The sequence below is a fragment of the Dendropsophus ebraccatus genome, chromosome 1 (genome assembly GCF_027789765.1).
Source record: "Dendropsophus ebraccatus isolate aDenEbr1 chromosome 1, aDenEbr1.pat, whole genome shotgun sequence".
Taxonomy (NCBI): domain Eukaryota; kingdom Metazoa; phylum Chordata; class Amphibia; order Anura; family Hylidae; genus Dendropsophus; species Dendropsophus ebraccatus.
The window spans coordinates 144,668,399-144,684,131 of NC_091454.1; the positions used below are offsets into that span (position 1 = coordinate 144,668,399).

The 15,733-nt window shown below is 41.6% G+C and overlaps 1 protein-coding gene across 5 annotated transcripts in view; it reads right to left on the reverse strand.

Annotated features, from left to right (window-relative positions):
• Window positions 1-3,616: 3,616 nt before the first annotated feature.
• LINGO1 (leucine rich repeat and Ig domain containing 1) overlaps window positions 3,617-15,733 on the reverse strand; it is a 312,997-nt gene continuing 300,880 nt past the window's right edge. For all 5 annotated transcript variants that reach the window (XM_069956411.1, XM_069956403.1, XM_069956415.1 and 2 more), the window contains one exon: window positions 3,617-5,998. In XM_069956411.1, coding sequence (XP_069812512.1) covers window positions 4,160-5,980 — 1,821 coding nt within the window. In that variant the 5' untranslated portion in view covers window positions 5,981-5,998 and the 3' untranslated portion in view covers window positions 3,617-4,159. The remainder of the gene's footprint in view (window positions 5,999-15,733) is intronic.

Consider the following 15,733-nt stretch of genomic DNA (forward strand, 5'->3'; position numbering starts at 1 on the left):
ATGTTCAAAGCCCTATGTGCATGCTCTTAGGTGGTGCAGAATGGTATAATCTTAGGTTTCTCTGCAAAGGGAAAGAGAATAGTTGTTTCTCAGATTGGCATGGAATAGCGTTGACACCTCAGAAGCCTGGAAATGCTTCCTGTAGCCTGATGTCTGAAGAGATACTCCCAAAGGCTCAAGCCTTTAGCTCTCTCTCTCTCTCTCTCTCTCTCTCTCTCTCTCTCTCTCTCTCCATCTCTCTGGAAAGAAAGCTTTTTAGGTTCAAGGGAAAGAAAACAAAAGGCTGAACTGCTTCTGGATCTTGACAACCATTATTAGCAGTCCCATATATCTCCACAATTTTATAGCAAAAAAAAAGGGCAGTAACTGTGTTTTTAGAGGGGATTATATTTTTATAACCAATTCCAGACAGGTATTAAAGAAGAAGTCTGGCATTCTTTTTAAATCTGGCAGCCGCCAGGGGCAAATTTGATCAGGAGTAGGAACTTAACTCTCCCCATGCCCTCCAAGAGCAGCGGGTACAGCCATGGGACCCCCGCCCGAAGGCATTAGCCCCCCCCCGAGTTGTGATGACATCACGACTCAGGGGAAAAGGTCTTTCCCAGCTGATGGACTGGCTGCTCAGCCAATCATTGACTGAAGCGGCATCCCGCCCCAGTCACTGACTGGCTGAGTGGCCAGTCCATCACCCGGGCTGTGACGTCACAGCACAGGAGATCCCGGAGTCCGACAGGGGTCCTGAGGCCGGTCCTGCCACTCATCTCGGGGCACGGGGAGAGGTAATTTCCTACTTGTAATCAATTACCCCCCTGCCCCTATCAGCTGGTGCATTTTAGAAAACGACGGACTTCTCCTTTAAAAAGAAAAAGAAAATATACTTTCCTCCATGCCACTGCTGCTTTCATTCTCCCAGACCCAGTCTTAGTGCTCAGCACTTCAGAAAGCAGAGCTGGCTTGTGCAATGTTGGCTTGTAATTGCCCACCCACCCAGTAATTGGCCACTTGGCCAAAGTGCTTTTTCTGCGCCTGTCTAGGCTCAATGAATACTTGAGTTGTATTGAGAAATCATGGTAACCCAGCCTTAGGGCCCTATAACAAGCTGCAATCACCTGCCGATAAGAGCAAATATTGCTCCTTGTAATAAAGACAATGATCAGCCGGCTGATCATTGTCTTTAAACATGTTTGAAAATCATTGGCCTCTGACGGGCGCATCGCTATGTGTGATAGTGATGCACGACCGACAGCTGATGTAAGGGTAAAGAAAATAATAAAGATGTATGCTTACCTCTCCATGCTCCCCTGGTGCCCTCCTGGATTGTTTCTGTGTTCCTTGCGCACCAAAGCTACCACTGACACTTCTGAATCCATCTCTGCAGTTACAGTCTGCTCAGCCAATCACTGAATGAGACAGGACAGTGCCATGGTCAGTGATTGGACTGTCACTGCATAGACGGGTTCGGAAGTGTGTCAGCGGTGGCTGTAGTGAACCAGAACAAGCCAGAGGACATAAGGGCGAACATGGACAGGTAAAGATAGATCCTTATTATTTTCTTTACACGCTTAAATACCCTTATAAAGCAGGAGCCGCATGGATATCATTAACAATGTCTGTCCAGCCCCTGCTACATGATAATCGAGCCATGTAATAGGCTCTTTCAGCTTTAGTGTTGCTGGAAGATTTTTGCATTTCTGTATTTAATTGTTATATCACTTACATGACCCTATCATGTGGCCTAATTAAAAAAACATTCAGCTGCCATCACATCTCTGTACAATAGTCAATGGTCCACTGATTCTGTGTCTTTTTTCTTCACGTACCCCTCATTCTCTAGCTTTTGAAGGCCATGACTTCTGATTCTTGATTTGCTAATAAGCCTAAAGACTGCCAGGTGGGCAATTTAAAGGAGGATCAAGTTTACGACCATCCACAGTCTACAATGATGCTCATAAACTGTCAAGTGGACGACTTAGGGTCCATTTACATCTGACAGATTATCTGCCAAAGATTTGAAGTCAAAGAAAGAAACAGACTATAAACAGAGATCAGGTCATAAAGGAAAGCCTGAGATTTCTCCTCTTTTCAAATCCATTCCTTGCTTTGGCTTCAAATCTTTGGCAGATAATCTTTCTGTGTAAATGCACCCTAAATGGCTCTAAATGGGGTGTGAACCTCACCACTGTCCCTAATAATACTGACAGTCTAAGGGCTCAGTAGCAAATTAGGAACCAGAACCAGCTTAACTTTTGCATGAGGCTAAAGGTCCTGTTTAAGGGGGAATTATTAGCAGGTTCGTGCAAACGAACCTGCCAATATCCTCCTTCAGCTTTTTACCTGATGTTTACAGCCCTGGTCTTCTCTTTTCTGTCTGTCCTGCCATTTCAGGGCATTTAAATGTGAAGCACATATGCAAATGAGATCCTTAGGAGCACCCAACCCACAGAGCAACCCCCTCAGCCCATTATGCATATATGAACATGCACAGGAGGCGGCGGGAAAGCTTAGGGGGGTGCTCTGTGGGGCGGGTGCTCCTAAGGATCTCATTTGCATATGTGCTATCAACAGAAAAAGTCTGCTTGGTTCATCTAGTCTGCCCTTATATTAATTTCCCTTATATTCATCTTACTTGCTGGAAGTTTGTTCTAAGCATCTATTGCTCTTTTGATAAAGTAATATATTCCCATGTTGCCTCTGAAGTTTCCCCCAACTAACCTTAAATTTCACCCCCCACTCTTGTGTTCAGTTTATTATTTAAAAAATTTAGTTGGATATTAAGGTCCCCATATGCCATAAACTTTTGTCAGCTTTTGGTATAAGTTGCGTGGGGCTCTCCAAACCAATGAAGATAGGGATCAGGCATGATGGAAAATCACAGCCTGACCCATTTGTTCTGGGAGAGATAAGCTGCAATCAGAGCTCTCTGGCTGTGGTGCACCCCTCCTAATAAAGAGCACAGGAGTGCTTGGCTGTGCCGAATGTTCCTGTGTGTGGGCGGAACGGGCAGTGGGTGGGAGATATGACTGATGGTTAAACAACTGTTTGGCCGTCAGTTATTGAAAGTGTATGGCCACCTTTACTCTGGCCCTTCATTGACTAAACATGGCAGTGTGCAAGGGGCCTTTGAATTATTATAAGAGAGACTGTTGCAGCGTCACATGCAAATCAGGGCAGTTCTCAGGATCAGTATGGGGGGGGGGGGGGGGGGGGCGAGAGGCAGACACAAACAAAATTTTTGGGAAAAACACTGCAGATTTTGTGGCAGCATTTATTTGGTTTCTTGATCCAAAGCCAGAACTGGATTAAAAAGAAATGAGAAATATAAAGAAAGGACTTCTGCTCCCTCCTTGACCCACTTCTGGCTTTGGCTTAAAAAACTGCATCAAAAACTGTAGTTGCATTTTTTTTTTTTTTTTTTTAAAAGGTTGTGTATGAAACAACCTAAGCGGAAAACATTAACTTCTGTTATTGCAATTCTTGAAACAATGTAAATATTCAAACTGTTATTAACATTTATACTCCATAAAACCTTGATTTCTATTGCTTTACTTAAATGTCTTCAGACAGCAGCATTTAATCAGTGAGTCGCAAATCCCACAGAACAGACAAGACAGTAAAGTCATTTTTAAAATAAGATAACTTTTTAGAGTTTTACAGTTTTTCTTTAATTTTTTCCATAATATTGTTATTTATTTTTTTTCATAAAAATCACAGGTATTTAAATCAGGAGAAGATACAGAGGTCAAAGTTCAGTTTGAGTCTCTTGGCCTCCCACACTTTCAACACCGCGTGCTGCACTCTGTAAATGTACCAATTCTTTCTTTTTTTATTATATTCTTTCAACACAACCTAGCCTCATGAAGGCCATATCAACAAACAAATTGTTGGTATGGACCTGGGGGCATTTTTTTTGAGATCTGGGGAAGTTTGGGGGAACAAACTCACAAGGTTAAAAGTGCAAAGGTCATTCCCCAAACATACAAAGTTCCATGGATCAAAAACAACAGGAGAAGGAATCCCTGTTACCATTGCTTCCCTTAAAAAAGTCATGTTGCTTGGATTTAAACAGCTGCGTAGAGAAGGTAGGATGAGAACAGGCTTTGTGCATTCCACTAACTGCCCATATAACCTCATCCGTCACCTTCCCAGTGCTCAACCAATATCAGATCATTTTCATATTAAACTTGCGAGGAGCATCTGCAGAAGAGAGTCCAGCATCAGACTTTCGTGGCACATACTCAATCTCAATGTTGTGTTTGGTGTTTCCTTTGCCCCTGCTCCAAAGAAAAAGAAGGACCAAGCAGAACAAAACCACCCCCAAGAAGGATATAAAGCCCATTGTGGTTGCAATTATTAAAGTCTTAATATCAAATGGGAATGGGACAGTTGCACGAGTGCTGTTGACATCACTTTCATTCGGCTGGTTGGAGATGAAGGCAAAGGTCTTGTTGGGTTGGTGAGGCCAATCTGGAGAATAACTGCGTACATGGAGATGAGCTAATGAAGTATCATTGCCACCAGCGTTACTTGCCACACAGTGGTAAGTCCCATTGTCTTGTATCTGGGCATAACGTACCTCTAATGTTCCATCTGGAAATACAGTCAGACGCCCATTGCTTTTGCTGGTGATGAAAGTCTTTCGTGGGGACTGCCACAGTATGGTTGGTGGTGGATCACCGTCAGCCCGGCAGAAAAAGTGTACAGTGTGACCTTCATCTACATGTACCACTTGTGGACTTCTATCTTGGATTCGTGCACGTCGGCAAGTGAAGTAATTAGGCTGTAGGACATCGGGGAAATCTTTAAACTCCTTTCCCTGCACATATTCTGGACTGGAACAGGATGGCTGCTGTCGATTAAAGTTGAGACGCCAACGTCGCCGGAAGATCCATAATAGGCGACAGTCACAAGCCAGTGGGTTGCGGTCTAAAATTAGTGTCTCCAGATTACCGACAGAATGAAAGGAAGATTCCTCTAGTGTACTGAGAAGGTTGGAGGAGACATTCAGAACTCGCAAATGGTTAAGACCTCGGAAGGCATAGGGTTCCACTATAGCCAGCTGTCCACCTACCAGGTGAAACTCTTGAAGTCTGAGCAACTCATGCAACATAGATCCCTCAACAGATGTAATAGGGTTATATGAAAGATTAAGAAATCGAAGATAAACCAGATGTCTGATTGCCACATATGGTATACTGCTTAAATTGCAATGAGTAACAGATAGAGAAGTTAAATTCAACCCATAGAGGCTATTGGATGTCATCGTGTCCAAGTATGGCCAATGTGCTACTTCTAAGTTTTTCAGCCGAAACAACCTTTTAAAAGAATAGTCACGAATGACATTGATATTGAGGTACCTTAATCGTAGAGAGATAAGACCGTGAAGGTGGGACAAAGCCTCTGTGGGCACCAAAGTGAGGTTGCATTTTTCCAATGTCAGCTCTTCCAGGCTGTTGAGTCCACGGAAGGCACGGTGAGAAATGTATACCAAATCATTATCTCCTACTTCCAGAGATTTGAGGTTATACAGGTCCTGGAACATGTCATCCAGAAGAATAACAATTTTGTTCTCACTAATGTCAAGTTGTGTGAGGTTACTAAGTCCTGTGAATACACCTAGTGGAATGAGTTTTAGACGATTATTTCGCAGCCCTAGGAAACGCAGATTGAAGAGGCCATTGAAGGCGCCTGGTTCAATGAGAGACACAATGTTCTCATTAAGTTCCAACTCCTCTAAATAGGGAAAGGCAGAAAACTCGTCCTGGTTAAGTGTCTTGATGCGGTTTTTGCTTAGGTCCAGCAGACGTGTGTCCGTGGGGATGCCTTCAGGAACGTTGAGATGTCGCTTACGATGGCACAGAACAGAACGATCCTGAGCGGAGCAGTCACAACGTTGGGGACAACCTGAGGCTGAGCCAGACAGGTAGGAGCCCACTACAAGCAAGAGGATGGGACACAGGCAGGGTGGCAGCGGGAGAATCATACTGGACCTTGGACTCACCTAGAAAGAAAAAGACAAATTAGTATTTTCATTCAAAACTACATTTTATGTAAAAGCAAGCTTATTGCACCCAATAGAACATTGGGTTCTACAATAAATGAAAATTGAGTTATCATTGCTAGCAATTTTGTGCAGATTAATTTCACTTATAAAGATAATGAAACATTTTCACAGCATATAGTATAACACGGATCCAATTAAAAATTAGACAGGCTCAACTGTTTACCAAAAAAGGTTTCCAAATATAATATACATTGACATAGAAGTATAGAAATGCAATGCACTGTTTGTCCTTCAATAGCTTATGACTGTCTGGACAATATAAAAGATGTAGTACAGTTATAAAGACATTTTGCCATCTGTAGATATAATAGAGGACTGATGCCACTTCACTGACATACCAGCACACAAAAAAGTTATATAAATCAATCATGAGACTTAATGGTGATCATGAAAGCAGTATGACAATATAAACTACCAAACAGATGGAAATCTGCCCATCACTCAGGTGATAATAACCGGTAGGAGTCACACCGCAAGTTTATTATGTTGCATGAAAAAGGCTCAAACATTATGTACACTATAAGGAGGACAAGAAATAAGCTGTTTATACATTAATCTACTTGCAGGGTGTCTGTTGGTTGGCAGGTGCGTCTAAGTACATCATGTGTGGGCAGCGTAGGCAGATCTAGTGCACCACGTCCTATCATGTTAGGTTATGATGAAGTTGCTTTCGCTAAGCATTTCTTTGTTTTACCCTGCTTATTGTATACTTAAGCTATCTAGGGCAGCTAAAGGTGATCTGATCAGCTTTCCTATATATAGAAACATATACATCTAATTTGTGTGTCTGACAATTGTGTAACTAATCCCAGTAGAGACCCAGAAAATGATCTTAAAATAGTCTGTGGTATTGTGACTTACAGTATGTTTAGTTGTGCAACGCTGTGTGCAGCAGTGCTTGGAATATGCATGTAGGACATACATTATCTTCTATAGGCATACATGCAGAGAACATATTACATAGCTATAGTAAGAGAGAGAGCTGCAGTGCTGCCGCTAGGAGCCCTTTCTAAACGTTTTGCTCCACCTTTCCTGCACATTGGAGATGTAAACAAAGACATGGCCCCCTCCTCCTCTGCTATTCCATTGCAGACAGGGCAATTAGACGATTAACGATAATTACAGACAAGGAACTTTAGTCTGGGAAAAGGGAGGATGAATTAACACATGGCGTGACGGTAAGCACAGTGTTTGTGCTATACAGAATACGAACACTGCCAGCCACTTTCCTTCTTGTATGGTTATTATGCATGGAAATGCATTTTCAGATATAACAGATAGAGTGATCTCTAAACCTTCCATTCCCTGAACCCAACAATCCCTTATATTTTAGCCATTTTTCATAAGGTCATGTCTTATATCTTTTGTTAGACATTGAAAAAAAGTGCTAAATTACAAATAGAGATCTGGACAGAATATTGACATAGCGATAGGCATATACATTTATTAAAGTTCCCCTTGGTTTCATATTCCGCAGAACCTGTTCACAGTCACTGCTCAGTGTCTGTCTATAGAAACCTACTGCGATTTCCCATAACATAATGTGATGATTTAATTAGATTTTCCAGCTAACTCTTAAATGTATTTATATGGAATCTGACAAAATGAGAAATGGAAAGTCTGTGTATAAGTCTTCACAAGTCCCTGTAAGCCTTCTCTGCACCCAGCTCAACGTCAGTTCTGTCTGGGAAGGATCTGTGTACTCTTACGCTGGTTTCACACATGGCAGTCTTTTTTTTTGGAAAACTGCCACTGCAGTTTTTGAGCCAAAGCCTGGAGTGGAACAGGTGGGTAGGAGACATATACGTGCTTTCTTTATTTTACCCACTACTTTGAATCCACTTTTGGTTTTGGCAGTTGTGAAAAAAAACAAAACAAAAAAAACAACCCTGCCATGTGTGAAACCAGCACTAGGCTTGTTACTTGGGACATAGGGGGCGATTTATTAAACCTTGTGCAAAGGAATATTGGACCAATTGCCCATCCTTAACAAAAAAAAAAAAAAAAAGAAACTATCTTATTGGTTGCTATGGGCAACTGCTCCACTTTTAATTTCTGTGGCCACACACCTTCAATAACTGATCATTCGGCTGTCAGTTATTGCTCCCATCCTCCCCATACACAGAAACATTTGGCACGGCCGAACAATCCCGTGTGTTCTGCGGAAAGGAAAGGATTAAGCTGTAGCCAGAGCTCGGTTTATCTCTCCTAGAACAAAGGGGTTCGGGACTGATTTTCCATCATGCCCGACCCCTATATCCACCAACATCATCTTTCGGTAGACGGTCAGGAGAACCCCTCAGATGATCTGCAAATTGATCTGCCACTGCAGAATCACTGCAAGAATAGAGTTCACCTAGACCCGACCATTATGTACAGAGTGTCACTACATACACCAATAGTACTGGGCTGAACCAATACACATTTCATCCTTCCAACAGAGGTTCTCTTGGTGAACCAGGGGGTCAGTGAGTAGCTGCCTGGTGGCATGTGATTACCGAGCTAGGTTGTGCATGACACACTAACATTTACTATGGGCTTAATAGACTTACTGCACCCCTGTGATGCACAACGGGGGGGCATTGTAAAACTACACACCTCAACACATTATTGTTCTAACAACTGCTCTGAGTGTGTTCTTCTACTGGTTCTAACTACACACCTGAACACATTATTGTTCTAACAACTGCTCTGAGTGTGTTCTTCTACTGGTTCTAATAATTTATTCAATATTCTCCCCTGATGACACCACCATACTGTGGCAGAAACATGTTGGAAGAAATCAACCTTAGTGTTAAGTAATGATTTGACTTGATACAGATCTATTACTTTTGTGATGCAGTATCGGTTGGCAGACAAGGGTTTGCATTTTGGCAACGATTACATGACCAAGCAGCTTAACTCATTCTAGGTGATGGGTTCATGTACCTGGTGAATTTTAGATGATGATTGAAGGTTATGTTTGAAGTAATTTCCACTTCTGTTTATTGATTTGCATTGACAGGGAAGATTTCTGGAACTACAGTTGAGTGCACTGCATTGCGCTAAGTTTTCTATATTTGACCCTTACTTTGTATGCTGGAGATTTAAAAGGGTTGTCCGCGTTACAGTAAAATAATTCAGTGTATAGTATTAGTAACTGTACTCACTGTATATACTGACAGCAGCTCCCTGTGTACCCCATAGAGCTAAAATCAGACTCCCCTCCTCCAGGCTCTGCTGTCCTGTTCTGTGGTGTTTCTGTCCATAAGATGGCTGACATGAAGGAGCATGTGACCATGCTCCGCCCCCCAGTGTCCACCATTGAGCCTGTATATGTCTATGGAGGACACAGGGGGGCGGGGCATGGTCACATGCTCCTACATGTCGGCCATCTTATGGACAGAAACACCACAGAGCAGGGCACCGCAGCCTGGAGGAGGGGAGTCTGATTTTAGCTCTATGAGGTACACAGGGAGTTGCTGTCAGTAAATGCAGTGACTACACTTACTTATACTACACACAAAACAATCTTACTATAAAGTGGCAAACCCCTTTAAGAATATATATTAGCCCCATATATTACAATTAATAAGGAGATAAATGGGGCTATTTTTATAAATCTGTGCCATGCAGACTACACCATGGATTTCTATTAGTGGTAATATTTTTGTTTCCTAGTTTAGAATTCACATGCATCTTGTTGCAAAAAACAGGCAAATTTTGGATAAAGGTAGGCAAAGTATGTCTACCACCTCCAGATGTGATTCTGCTGTTCCCATCAAATCTGTATTGGCACTGCTGACAGCAGCAAAGGCCAAAGAGGTATAGCTGCAGTTAAAAAGGGATTCTCATCTTCAATATTTTAGCATATCCATTTGATTTGCCATAAATGCTTGACAAGTGCAGATCCTAGAGGTGGAAGTGTAGGGTTCCCGTGACACCACTCCCCAATTCTCTCCAGCAGCTGTTCCTGGAGAATTTAATGGAAAATACATCTTTTCTCATTAAATAATCTGCTACATTTTTGCATGCAGACTTCAGTGCTGTTTTCCTTCATTCAACTGAAATAGGTGAAGTCTAATAATAGCTTCATAATATAAAGGGCCCCCATATTTCCATTAAGTGTGGGGGAGGTGCAGATTAACCAAATGCTAGAACTCCCTCACATTACACTGTGTAATTATGGAACTCAAAGCTCCAGTCAAATAGAGGACAATTAATAAAGATGTGTCTTGGTCATGCGTGGCGCATACACTATTGTAACGCACTGAAGAGATCTGCCGTTGAGAATAGGCCTGTCTGGTAACACGTGCACAATAATCATTTTCTTCTACATTACTTATAACTCCAGTGTCTAGAACATGAAGGACTTAAATATCAGCCCCATACTGGAATCACCTCTATAATACATGGATGTGCACATCACAAAGAAGTGCTTCAGAAACCAATAAGCTCTGAGTAGATGACCCAATATATCAATTATAAAACGGAAGCTGAGGCTATCTTCTCATGCAGTTTTAATGCATATAGCAAGTGCAAAAAATAAAGTTAGCTTTGTGAATAAATCATGTGATGCACCGCAGTCCTCCATGCTTCCTTTGTCTAACAAATAGGGAATATACATATTTTATAAATATGAAATTCTTATTTTGTAAACTGCCAAACACATCTTTATTTAAAAAAGGCGAAAAAGGAGTCATCCACACCATTTGTATAACAATAAGTGAGATTTTCACTTTCACAGAATCTGCTATTGGGCCACACAATTAGCTGGATTCCAGACACCATGATCAGTGTTAGCATGTAATAGTGTGAGCAGAATGATGGAAATGGGAGCAAAATGATAGAGAACTAGTAAGATCTTTTTAGGTTCAGCATTCAAGATTAATAGGATGATACCTTACTTAATGGGCATATTCCAACCATAGACATTCATGGTGCCTTGGTTGCGGCTCGACGGGTCCCATAAAGTCCTATAAACTATAATGGAGAAAACAGTTTACATGTCCTGCCTGCTTCATCCTTGCACCACTTTTCTTTCTTCTGTTGCTGGACACTTTTTAAGCAGAGAGGACATGGCCCTAGAGTTAGGAACTCTTTTTATGATGTACCCTTTGTCTATGGTCAAATTATTTCACTAAAACATGTTGCTCTGGTGACAGTTGTAAACTAAGGGCCCTATTACACCAACAGAGTATCTGACAGATTTTTTAAGCCAAAGCCAGGAATGGATTTGAAAAGAGGAGGAATCTCAGTCTTTCCTTTATGACCTGTTCTCTGTTTATAGTCCATTCCTGGCTTTGGCTCAAAAAAATCTGTCAGATACTCTGTTGGTGTAATAGGGCCCTAACTCTATGTATCCACGGGCTCGTTCACATTACTTTTGCTTCTACATTCAAGAATGTATTAGCTTGACGCCCATCTGATACGAGTGCCAATCTCCTAGACAGGTACTCATTAAGGGTAGCTTCACACACACCGTATCACAGTGAATTTTCTGCGAATACGCAGCAGATACGAAGCAGATATGATGTAAATAACTGAACACAGCATCAAATCTGCAGCAGATCTGCTGAGCATCGGTCGTTTGTGTTAGCACCCTTACTAAGGCTATTACGTGGCTCCCTGTCAAGTGGGCAGGGCCACACAATCACTGGATCATTTGTGTGGCCCTTTACTTTATGGATGAAAAGTACTCATGAGAGTTCTTATCAGTGTCCTTTATCTGATGAAGGGGTACACTATACCTTGAAACGTGCTATATCTGGAATAAAACTTTCTGATTCATCCCAACACTTTACACTCAACTACTTCTGGAGCGATATCTCTGGATCGCTTTCTTCTTTTGCTCCAATATAGCCCTTTACTTCTGTCCTTTATTAGCCAATGATTGAGGATCTTCAAGTAAGTAAAAATCCTGCGATCAGCCAATGAACGAGAGACCACTCATTCGTCAGCTATTGCACAGGTGGAAATTCCGAGCGGAACCCCTGCCCGCTGACTCCACTCGGAATCCTGTGCATGGGCAGGGGTTCTGCTTGGAATTTCCACCTGTTTTCCATAGTGTGAATGGGCCCTTAGCCTTTTCGGGTAATAAAGCCCTTACATCACCCTGTACATCATGAAGGCTCCCTACATATACACTAAATGTGTCCCATATGGTCAATTGTCAGACGGAGGCCAAAAGTATATATCAGTATACAAACACAAAGAAATGAAGTATAGATAGAATAGTAGACCTTCTGATCCTTTATAAATATTTGTCCATTAAGTGAATCCCATATTAGCTCAAGTAGGGCATGCATTACAGTTACTGTTTAAAGGGCTGTCCCATTGAGAAATAGAAAGATAAAGACTTACTAATCCCCCATGTGCCTGCTATGTTGTGATAACCTGCGGCTCTTGGCTAAGATCCACCTTTGGGCTTTTACTAAGGTTGGTCACTCGTGTTAGTTTAACTGCAGTCTCCTGATCTGTCCCATTAGTATTGGCAGTTGGTCCTTACTGCACATGCTAGCAAGGGGAGTTGTGGGAAGGTATGTGCTCTGTTGCATAGCAACAGCAGGGTCACAGTTGAAAGATAAAACCAGGAAGTGATAGCATCCACAGAACAGTAGGGGGATGCATGTTATTTTACTTAACCTCTTAACGACACAGAGCTTACATGTACGTCCTGGCGTCACTAGGGACATTCAGAGGGGGGCCATGCAGTGGGACCGTGGCAGTTAGCGGGCGTGGTGTGATTGCTGTGCCCGCTAATATAACTATTTAAATGCAGCTGTCAAAGCTGACAGCTGCATTTAAATTACTGCTTTTGAGTTTTTCTTTGTGGTCTAGTGGGGCGTGGGGGGTTGACCCCCTGCGATCCCTCTATCTGGTCAGGACAGGGGTCTGCGCTGTAATGGCAATCTATTGTTCTCTGCTGCAGTAGGGCCAGAGCAATAGATCACTGATCTCATTGATCTATGCAGTATACAGTATATGTACTGCATATATCTCAATTAGAGATTAATGTAGTTATACTAGAAGTCCCCCAGGGGGACTTCTAGTTAGTGTGTAAAAAAATCCCCTCCCCTAATAAAAGTCTAAATCAGCCCCCTTTTCCAATTTTAGAAATAAAGATAAATAAATATAAATAAACAAACATATTTGGTATTGCCATGGGCGTAATAGCCCAATCTATTAAATTATCACATTCCCGATCGCGCACAGTAAACAGTGTAAGCAGCAAAAAAAAATTACAAAGTGCATAATTGCACATTTCTCACTAAGAGACCAGAGATATGTCATATATAGGAGAACACCAGAAAATGTAGAGAAAATACAAAAATAAGTTTATCAGACAAATACAAGAAACACAAGAAAATGGCAAAGGAAACCAGATCCCTGCACATTAAAAACATTTAAAATCCCCAAAAGGGAAAGACACGGTGGGACCCACACAGTATTGGGGACCCCCAGGCCAGCATGCGGTCATCTAATGTAGCTCCATCAACCCTCAGACAAAATTTAAATAAGTAGACAACAAAAGCAAATAGCGAAAGTGTCAAAATAGGCAAAAAATGTGCATGTATAGTGTAAGGGTGAGTAAACTATGAAATAATAAGCGTTAAGTCAATAATGCATATCACCAAACACAGAGGGAGAGGAGTGACTCGTAGCGGCCCATGATGCCTCTACACGTTCCGTTCCGTTTGCCCACCTGATGTAACTTTTGTTTTAATTTTTTTGCTAGTATTGTATTTGCACAGGCGCAGTCGGGGGACTAGAACGATGCGGGCGCCATCTTTCATTAGGGAATCATTATATCTATTGTGTGTGAAACATTTGCCCAAAAATCTTTCGGGAGTGATCTTCGCCAGCAGCTTTATGGGCATGCTTCGGTGTCTACTAGTTTGTGCTACCTGTGTTGCCTCACGTGTGGTATTCCACCATATCGGTGTATGCCGCATGCCCTCTTGAGGCAACTTCCGGTTTCATTTTCTGCCAATACTTTTCCTGCACATGCGCAGTTTGAGAACCGGCACGCCACGGGCGCCATCTTGCTTTGCTCACACACACCCTGGGAGATGGATTGCTGCTTACAGGTTGGTTGTCTGCATAATTATAATGATTTATTTGTAACAGGTGTCTCCCTAGCTATTACTGTAGATAAATAGGATCCCTGCATGGCACTCTGTCTCCCTGACGAAGTTCCAGCGGAACTTAACACGTAGGGGCATCATGGGCCGCTACGAGTCGCTCCTCTCCCTCTGTGTTTGGTGATATGCATTATTGACTTACTGCTTATTATTTCATAGTTTACTCACCCTTACACTATACATGCACATTTTTTGCCTATTTTGACACTTTCGCTATTTGCTTATGTTGTCTACTTATTTAAATTTTGTCTGAGGGTTGATGGAGCTACATTAGATGACCGCATGCTGGCCTGGGGGTCCCCAATACTGTGTGGGTCCCACTGTGTCTTTCCCTTTTGGGAATTTTAAATGTTTTTAATGTGCAGGGATCTGGTTTCCTTTGCCATTTTCTTGTGTTTCTTGTATTTGTCTGATAAACATTGATAAACTTATTGTTGTATTTTCTCTACATTTTCTGGTGTGCTCCTACTGTATATATGTCATATCTCTGTTCTCTTAGTGGTTTATGCATATTGGTTTGTCCTAGGAAGGCATCAAATCTCAAAAAATTGTAATAAAAAGTGACCAAAAAGTCGCATATATGCAAGCAAGCTACAGATAGAAGCTACACATCATGGCGCAAAAAATTACACCTCACATACACCAAAAATTAAAAGCGTTATAAGCATGGTCATAGAGCAATTTGAAGGAACATTTGTTTTTTTTAAAGGTTTTATTTTTTTAAAAGCCATCAAATAAAATAAAAGTTAAACAAGTTATACTGTATATCGTTGTAATCGTACCAACTTAAGGAACATGTATAACATGTCAGTTTTACCCTAGGGCGAATGACATAAACATAACCCTTCCCCCCCCAAACAAAAAATTGCATTTTATTTTCAATTTCACCACACATATAATTTTTTCTGGTTTAACGGCATTACTTTGTGCAAAAATTGAGCTTGTCATTGCAAAGTACAATAAGTGGCACAAAAATAAGGGCTTATGTGGGTTTCTAGGTGAAAAAATGCAAGCGCTATGGCCTTTTAAGCACGAGGAGAGGAAAAACAAAAGCGCAAAAATGAAAATTGACCCTGTCTTTAAAGGGTTAAAAAACACACATTTGTACTCCTCAAGGCTGGGATGACACAAAGTATATTTCAGGCAGTATTTTGTCCTCATGTCAGGTCCTCATTGCAACCAAAACCAGGAGTGGATTAAAAATACAGAAAGGCTCTGTTCACACAATGGTGAAATTGAGTGGATGGCCGCCATATAACGGTAAATAAATGCCATTATTTCAATACAACAGCCGTTATTCTAAAATAACAGCAAATATTTGCCATTAAATGGCGGCCATCCACTTAATTACAACATTATGTGATCATAGCCTTTCTATGTTTTCAATTCACTCCTGGTTTTGGTTGCCATGAGGACCTGACATGAGGACCAAATACTGCCTGAAATATACTGTGTGTGAACCCAGCCCTAGGCTAGGTTCAAACTGTGTTTTTGCTTTCCGTTTAACAGATCCCCTTTTAAAACTTAAAGTTTTTGTGAAAAAGGAAAA